At 32.9% G+C, this 9,210-nt stretch overlaps 1 protein-coding gene and 1 long non-coding RNA gene across 3 annotated transcripts; one reads left to right on the forward strand and one right to left on the reverse strand.

Annotated features, from left to right (window-relative positions):
- Positions 1 to 511: 511 nt before the first annotated feature.
- LOC109167050 (probable inactive dual specificity protein phosphatase-like At4g18593) lies at positions 512 to 2,019 on the reverse strand. Its single transcript, XM_019315957.1, has 3 exons — positions 1,905 to 2,019; positions 1,111 to 1,361; positions 512 to 855 (listed from the first exon to the last, which is right to left on the reverse strand). The coding sequence occupies exons 2-3, from the start codon at positions 1,328 to 1,330 to the stop codon at positions 701 to 703; spliced, it is 375 nt and encodes a 124-aa protein (XP_019171502.1). The 5' UTR covers positions 1,331 to 1,361; positions 1,905 to 2,019; the 3' UTR covers positions 512 to 700.
- A 3,989-nt stretch (positions 2,020 to 6,008) lies between these two features.
- Positions 6,009 to 8,840, forward strand: LOC109165096. Of its 2 annotated transcripts, none has more exons than XR_002051492.1 (9): positions 6,009 to 6,334; positions 6,564 to 6,689; positions 7,106 to 7,377; positions 7,800 to 7,913; positions 8,010 to 8,084; positions 8,182 to 8,317; positions 8,422 to 8,473; positions 8,617 to 8,661; positions 8,783 to 8,840. It is a non-coding gene; the product is annotated as an uncharacterized LOC109165096 (long non-coding RNA). The 2 variants fall into 2 exon arrangements; XR_002051491.1 differs by having other exon boundaries at positions 7,835 to 7,913.
- Positions 8,841 to 9,210: the final 370 nt, after the last annotated feature.

Below are 9,210 nucleotides of genomic sequence, written 5' to 3' on the forward strand. Positions count from 1 at the left end.
GTCTAACTTTTCGTGCGTCTAAGTGCGTAGCGCCTAAGTAACCGAGTAATAATAATAATAGGCTCTTGCCAGTCTACATAGTCCATAGGGAAAGTTGTTGTTGCATGTCAAACCACACTCCATGTAGTTACCGACGCAACAGTCGTCCGCTTGAAAGTTCATGACTCAGTCGAGTTGGGCGCCAACTCAGTCAAGTTAGGTGCCGATTCAGTTGAGTTGGGCGCCTAGCTAGCCAACCAACTAAAAGGCGCCTAGGGGCTAGGAGTGAAATCCCCTTGCCCTAGGACCGCCTAGGCTGATTTTTACAATACTGCTTATAACCTTATATGTGTGTGCCGTGTTGTGTTTTGGGCCAAGTTGTGTCGAATCTGAATTAGTCTCAAATGTTTGAATATTATATGTAAAAGAAATCCCCTGCAATGACAGTTTTCTTTTCTCAGTAATGTGCTACTGTTGAGTTAAATTGCAATACCAATTGGTCTTTAGATGTCAATGAGATAAACACATCATGGGCAACATGGAACAACTGACTGGAAATTTTATACTCAGAGAATCTTGTATTACAACTAGACAAAGATCCATTGGGAATCATTGATACTCCAAGAGTTTCAAGAAACATGAAAATTATCAAAACTGATTTACATATTACTCAACTACAATGTACTATTACTCTAGGTTTATGCAATAAAAACGTGTTTACTCAAGGGCGGCATTCATCTAGGCGACTTTTGTGCAGCTGAAAGGCAGGGTTAACCCATGCTCCACAGTTGCATTGCATGCCTGCCCAGTTAAAGTAGCCGAGGCGCGCTTTGCAGCCCACGCACTGAAGCTTATCCTGCACACAACCTTCTTCCACTGCAACACGAGACAATAAATGAGGATGAGATTCGAAAGGAAGAAAACCGAGAACTCGAGAAGTGCTGTTTCAAATCGGGCCTAGGCGCCAATTACGAGTGCTGTTTCAAATCGGGCCTAGGCGCGCTAGGCGGCTCTAGGCGCCAATTAATCGCTCTAGGTGGGTTAGGCGCCCTAGGCGGTCCCCAGGAGCCTAGAGGGTTTTTTCAACCTTGGTTTCATTGAAAGATTATATTATGGTTTCAACTAACTAACATGTTTGCATCCACTTCATGGGTTCCACGAAAATAGACGAGCATTCGGGTTCAGCATCACCATCACTCCTCTTTTTCCACTTAAAACATCTTTGGCCGCCTCCACGCTGATGAGGCACAACTTGATCTGCTGAAGCAACAATTCTCCGGCATTTCTTGCAGCGATATATGACCTCGGGTTTCAGATCAGAACCTGTATCACAAGTGTTTGAGGCTTCCATTGCAGTGGCAATTTGGGTTTTGCAAAAGAATCTGTTTTATACAAAAGAAGAGTGATTGAATGTTAGGGTATGATGAACAGATTAAGCCTGCAATAACAGAGACAAGAGATCAATCAACATATGGCTCTAAACAAAATCTAAAATCTTTGGAGCCTAAGAAATGAAATTTGAAGCAATAAGCTTCACACACTCACACTCCAAATCCCCTCCCCACCCAAAACAACTTCATTTACTAAAGAACATACAATACTAATATCAATAGGATTTTCCTTATGCATTAATGCGACACACCTCAAAGATTGATACGAATATACGCCGTATATAACTTAAATTTCATGAAAAAAAAAAAAAAAAAGAGTTAAAACTTTAGGTTACTTTTCCAATCCCAAGCTCACAGAACACTAAAATTCAAGGAACCTTACAAATACGAATAATCACGAAAATTCAAAACCTAAACTAATTGCTCAATCATGCGTTTTCAGATTTTCTTCAGCAAGCCCATTTCAGTTTACATAGTTCACTCGCAAAATCATTAAAAAAAAAAAAAAAACCCTAGAAAACGGAAGATAAATACCGGCAATTATTGAAGCCGGCAAGAAGATCCAAACTGGTAGGAGCAAACTGTTAATCCGTTCTGGCAATTCGGCAAAACCCTCCTGCCGTTTATGTACGGATGCCGGCGGGACTATTGGAATTTGGAACAGACAAGTATGAGCTTTAATAAGTAAGATTCAATAATTGGGCCGTATAGATGAAATTTGGCCTATAATTCATGGATTAGCCCGAACCCATCTTTTGAAGTGATAGATCCAATTAAGCATGTGGCAGCAATTATATCGTGGACCATGGTCCCATGGTCCAAAAACGGTGTCGATAAAAAAATGACAGCAGTTACTGTTTAATGGAGCGTGTATTTTTGGTGTGTTAATTATCAAATGAAATTACAGTGTATCTAAACTGATACTGTCTCCGGTATTATTTTTATATTATCAAATGAAATTACAATTGAATTGAAATGAAATTGTAGTTGTGTTAAAATGGAATTGTAGTGTATACAAAATGAAATTGAATAACAATTTCACATATTTGAGTGTATATTGTCCAGCGAAACTGTAGTTATATCAAAATGATACTGTAGTTGTGTTGAAATGAAACTGCACGGTATATAAAATGAAACTAAGTAACATCTTACATATTTGAGTGTATATTGTGCAATGAAACTGTAGTTATATCGAAATGATAATGTAATTGTGTTGTAATGAAACTATAATGTACATAAAATGAAACCGAATAACAATTTCATATATTTGAGTGTATAATATCGAATGAAACTGTAGTTATATCGAAATGAAACTGTAGTTGTGTTTAAATGAAACTCCAGTGTATACAAAATGAACCTGAATATGTTATACAATCAAAGTAACTTTTTTGTGGACGACACGGAATACGTGCCGTTTCTTTTCATTAAAAGAAACGACACCGTTTTGATGTCTGAACCACAATGCATTGTGGACCATGGTCCACAGTATAATTTGCTAGCAACTTGACAATTTTCAACACGATGAATAATCGGATATAAAAATAATGAGTTAGTATTTGGTTTTCAATTGATATATCATGGATTATGATTCATCATGCACATATAGACCTTATCAAGATTATGTACATATAGTTAACAAATTATGTATATTCCGCTCGGGTCGAGGCTGCCACTACGTCCTAAGACGGATCAAAGAAGAGTGGGTGTTGCAGTTAACATATTATATAGGAAAAATGACACTTTTTTCCCTGAATAGTTGGAGGGTATATATATATATATATATATATATATATATATATATATATATATATATATATATATATATATATATATATATATATATGGTCATGTTCATGTGAGAACATGTCTTCCCGTGCGGCATACACAATTAGGTATGTATAAATGCACCACACAGTGTTCGAAAATACACCATTATGTGTGGTGTATTTTTTTTGTGTGGTGTATTTTTTTTGTGTGGTGCATTTTTTGACATTTCATTCTGGTGTATTCTCGAACACTGTATGGTCCATTTATGCATACCTAATGATGTATGCCGCACTTACCGCACGGGAAGACCTGTTCCAAATATATATATATATATATATATATATATATATATATATATATATATATATATATATATATATATATATATATATATATATATAACCATAAAAGTATCATAATAATTACACATAAGAAGAGAATGATAATCTATTTTGTACTAATAATATTATACCTTAAGTATAAAATAAGAATATTAGGCAATCCTATATATAATAAAGCTATATGGTCTTGTGAAAATTAAATGGTGATAGTATCAACATTTAATTTTCACAAGACCATAATAATATTGTTATTGTGAAAATTAAATGTTGATAATCAACATTTAATTTTCACAAAACCATAATAATATTGTTAATTATAATAAAAATACTAATAACAATAATAATAATAATAATAATAATAATAATAATAATAATAATAATAATAATAATAATGATAATTTCCACGGACAGTTTCTAATATATATATATATATATATATATATATATATATATATATATATATATATATATATATATATATATATATATATATATATATATATATTTATTTATTTATTTATTTATTTATTTATAATTCAATTTCTACTGGCAAATTATTGTGTGAACGATGGTCCACATAATTGTATGGATCATGAATATCAAATACATTTTTAATATATTAAAAATACATTATTTTTATATTGAAAGTACCTTACATACATATATAATGTACCCTTAGTATATTTAAAATATACTTTTTATTGCATGCAACCCCAAAGTTCATAAGTTTGAAATTAATATATGGCATAGCTAGGCGGCCTAATATTTAAGATTGTTGATGTGCATATTGAGGACTACGGAGACAAAGATGCGTTATTCGTGGATTCATCGGATACTATCCAACAACACTCTCCAACTTAATTGACATGAAGTGGCTTAGTAACATTAAGATTATATTCTCGAATTATTAGTTCTCATCTTTTATTGATTACACACTTAATTCGATAGTATTTGGAAGAAAAAATCAATGTTCGAACTAATATTGTGATTTTGGTCTTTAAAGGTCAATTGTATGGTGCTACATCTAGAGTTAGAAATCTCAAAGGTCTAAAAAATTTGATCCGTGGTGATTCTAAAATTGTAATTCAATTACTATTGTAGTTTACTAAGTTCTTAAAAATTTGTAATATTAAATACTATGTACTAAATTTTTAATATAGTTTAAGATTTGTAGTAATCACCCACCTTAAATATTATTTTAATTGTAAATATATTTATGTTCATAATTTTATTACAGGAATTCACACATAATAATTATTAAATAACAAAAATTTTATATATGAATAAACCTCATATAGAGTATATTTTTATAACATATTTTTCGTGCATCGCACGGGACAAATACTAGTTATATTAATAAACAATTAATATTTTGGTACATTAATTTTCAGCTAGGAAATAATTAGGCTGAAAATAATTAATAAAAATATTAGGCAATATCAATGTCGGGATTCAATTTCCAGTCTTGATCTGAGATCCCTCGTCAAGAAAACATCCATCTCCACCGCTTTCCCTCCGCTTGCACTGCCTCCCTTGTCAACTCCTCCGCCTCTCTCCTCATCACCGACGATGAGGCCGCTGCCGTCTCTCCCTTCACGCTCTCCGCCACAACCGTATAAGTTCTCTTGAAGAATTCTACATTGATAAACATAATTTGTGTATATACGGATCGGTGAAGACATCGACGTTCTCGCGGTGGTTTACGGCGACTTCCTGCTACAACAATTAATTATTACCCTAAAATGATATTGTAATATGATTTTTTCTTTTTTTATCAAAAAATAAAAGTTTCCTTGCAATCAAATTAAAAATCAATCCACAACAATTAATTATTACCCTAAAATGATATTGTAATATGATTTTTTTTTTTTATCAAAAAATAAAAGTTTCCTTGCAATCAAATTAAAAATCAATCAAAAATTTCAACCAAACATATATGGTGGCGTTAATATGGCATTCACGAATCACTCATATACTACTACTACACAATCATAATAATATATATCTTTTTTTTTTTTTTTTTTTTTTTTTTTTTTTTTTGCTTAATTTCTATTAGTTTTGAATAGGAACAACATCTTCAGTGTAGTCCTCTGACTTGTGCATTTTTCCCTTTTATTTTCTTCTTGTTCTCACTTTCTTCCTTAGCTCTTCGTTTAGTACACGTGAATTACTTCCTACCTTTTTTCTTGGTTTATGTAACAAAACAAATGAAATAAAATGTCAAATTCACACTAGTACAAAAAGGAGCAAAGAAATATGATTTTAGGCTACCCTTCTTCAAACAAAGGTAGTGTATTGTTAAGAAAAAAGTGGGCGGTGGCATAATTGTAAATAAATGAACAAGAAAACGCTACCCTTCCTCGTAAAAAGGGGAGCGGCAAGTTTATTAATTAAAAATTAATAAACTTTTAGCTACGCTTTCACTTAGAAAGGGTAGCGGATATTATATTAATATTAATATAATATTAATATTAATATATATTAAAATTAAAATTAAATAGTTATAATAAAATCAGATGTGAAACTCTCCTTTCCTCCGCCATCAAACCAGGTCTCTGCACCTCTCCTCACCTCCCTCTCCTTTTCGCCGCCGTCAAACCAGATCTCTGCACCTCTCCTCACCTCCCTCTCATTTACGCCGCCGTCAAACCAGATCTATGCACCTCTCCTCACATCCCTCTCCTTTCTGTGGCCAACACACCTCTCTCAACCACAAACGCTGCCGCCGACACGCCTCTCTCATCAGCCACCAGCAACGCAAGTTATCCTCAGTGTTCGCTGACGCCTCCTTCCGCGACCGCGACCGCTGCCAGCTGCCGCAACTGCCTCTGCCGACGTCTATGCATTATTAACGCGGTAATTGAGGTTTTTTTTTTTTTTTCTGCACAAGTATTTCACAAGGAGATGACTGGTATTTTTGTATAAATGTTGAAGCACAAGTTTTTACATGTATTATTATTTTTATTTATCTATACTTTCATCTTCTGCTGTATGCTTGCTGATGCAAACTAAATTGGATTATGTTAGTGTCGTGTGCCTAGTGGTACAATCATTCTTAATTGTTCTTCTTTTCTTTTCATGCCAGGTTTGTTAACTTGCTTCTTGTAGGAAGCAATGGAGCATAGACAACCTACAAATTCATTCAGTTCATTTGGAAATGGCCAGAGTCATAATCAAAATTATATTTCAGAGCAACCTTTTACTGCCACAGGTACTGATATCTTGATTATGTGTTAATGTGTTATTCCGTGAATACATAGAAGTGGCTGAAGAAAAGAACATGATGTTTTGCAGGTTCTATTTATGCTTCTGTAGACAGTATGATTATACTCCTATCTATTCCATTTGACATTGCTTATGGATCTTAAAGAATTTGTTGCCATGCTATTTTTGAAGTAAATTCATTGCAACTTGAATTATTAAAGGAATTAAATTGTTAACTACTAATCTGCAAAAAAAGAAAGTGCTTTAATTGACAAGTAGTATCACATAGATGGAGATAGAGTGTAACTAATAACTCTCAATTTTAAAAGATTCCTGCTGGGGGATTGGTTGTTTTCAGAAAAAGAAACTTAACCAGGAGAACCTTTGTTACCACCTTGACACACTTCCAATATCTCATTTCAGGAAGAATTGCTGCTTTAGGTGGCTCTTTTGTCCATCCTGGACCTGGAGATGTCCTGGCAAGCAGTGAAGACCAACACTGGAATTCCAGAGGCAGAGTACATCAATATCATTATTCAAGTTCTAGCATAGAAGCAGCTCATTTTCCCCCACAGATTTCAGGCCCTCCCTAAAATCGATCATTTACCCTAAGGCCTGAAAAATGTGATGGTGAGGTCTCTCTCAAGGAAGATAATATATTGTTCAAGAGTGTCAGCTCTAGACCAATGACTTAGGTAATCAATTTTTAGTGAAGTTCTTTTTATTATCTGTTTAATGCATAATATCCTTTATAAGCATGCCTCTTTAGTATTGAATGGAGGATCAGTTAAATTAATGTGGGGTAAGAATGGTATGTATCAAGTGCATCAACTTTGAAACAATAACAAGTAATTTTGGAAAAGCTAGAGCAATCAATATGGCTTAAGTGTTTGTCTTTTATTGATAAGAAATTGGTGCATCTCCTCAGACCTCAGTATTAGAAAGATTTATAGTTTCTGGACATTGTATTGAAATAGGCTCTTAAATTTCAATTCATATCTTGTGTATAGAGGCTAGCTTATCTAAGATGGAAATCAACAATATTTTTTGTCTATTTACTTTTATAAGTTTAGAACTAATTTGAGCATCCAAGTGATTGTCATTCCTTATTTTGCAGTTTTGAAGTCTACATTTACGTTTTTGCATATCCAGGTACAAGGCATGGGGTTCTCTCTTAGCTAGGGAGACAGTGATCAGAATGGGATATCATAGTGGCATGCATTGATTACAGGTACCTTATTCTATTTATAAAAGATGAGAAATACTTATCGGTTTTTGTGAATGATATTTAAGAAAAGCTTCTAATTGAACTCAATGTACATTTCAGGTCCTTGTTGGAACTGGTCCCGTATTATGAATATAATCAGAATAAAAACTTTGAAGGTTTATGCCTTTGGGTTCTGTGAGTGTTCCCTTCTTGCACAGAAACTTTTTAGTTGCTCATAACATTTTTCCCAATTTAATCCTAAACACTTGATCGGTTTTTGCATTGTCTATAGATGTTCATCCTTTTGATGTCTGCCAGAAGTTGGGTCCAAAATATTCTTCTTTTCCCTGCAGACAAATCCTGAGACTGATTTTCACTGCATACATACATTTGGTTCAACCTTCTCTCAAGATATCCCTTTACATGTTGTAAGTACTCATTTATTCTTGCATTATATTCTCCTTTTTATTTTATTTTTTAATTCTAGAATAACGTAATTGATTTTTTTTTTGTATGAATATAAAGCCTTTAGGGTACGACAATCAATTTTCGGCGTACGGCCGATGGACATCTGATTACCGAGAGTAAGTGGCTCACATACTGTTAAAGATTTGTTATTTGTTGTTTTACCTTTTTGGTAACAGTCTTCCTCACTTGACTGTAACATGTCTGTAAGTAAAATTTAATGTTTTTTGTATTTGTAAAAAATGGTCATTTGTTTGTGCAGTTGGTGGTAATCATATTGGAACAGTTCATAGCAAGGAATTGTGTAGTAAGTGTTTTTTTTTTAAATAAATAAATTTTGAGTAGCCGTGAGTTGATGCTTCAAGATATTAACTACTTTTATGAAAGAAATTGCCCAAATGACATTTACTATTGGTTTTGTTTCCCAGGGGCCTTTTTTGATATGTACATTGGTGATCTCCCTTTTTTGATATATACTTAAAGTATAAAATGTCTATTATCATATGAAAATTTATTATCTGTAAGTTTTAATTTTAGCTGTATGCTCATCACTTTGAATAACAAATTATTACATTAGGTAAGTAAATTTAAATTGACCTATGTATAGTTAAATTATATTTTATTAATTAACATATTTAGTAATTTGATTAATAAAATTATTTTGTAGGTATTTGATTGAAATTTGTACTTTATCAATGAAATAGATGGGATTGGAGACTTTGGAAGAGTGCGTGTAACTTTTGTTTTAGATTTTAAATATTATAGTGTGTTGAAAGGTTTTGGATGAAATAAATGTATAGTGTGTTGAAAGTATTGTATTGATAGTCTTTGGTTAAAAGTATGTTGATAATATTGT

Source organism: Ipomoea nil, unplaced genomic scaffold (assembly GCF_001879475.1).
Source record: "Ipomoea nil cultivar Tokyo-kokei standard unplaced genomic scaffold, Asagao_1.1 scaffold0317, whole genome shotgun sequence".
Lineage (NCBI taxonomy): Eukaryota > Viridiplantae > Streptophyta > Magnoliopsida > Solanales > Convolvulaceae > Ipomoea > Ipomoea nil.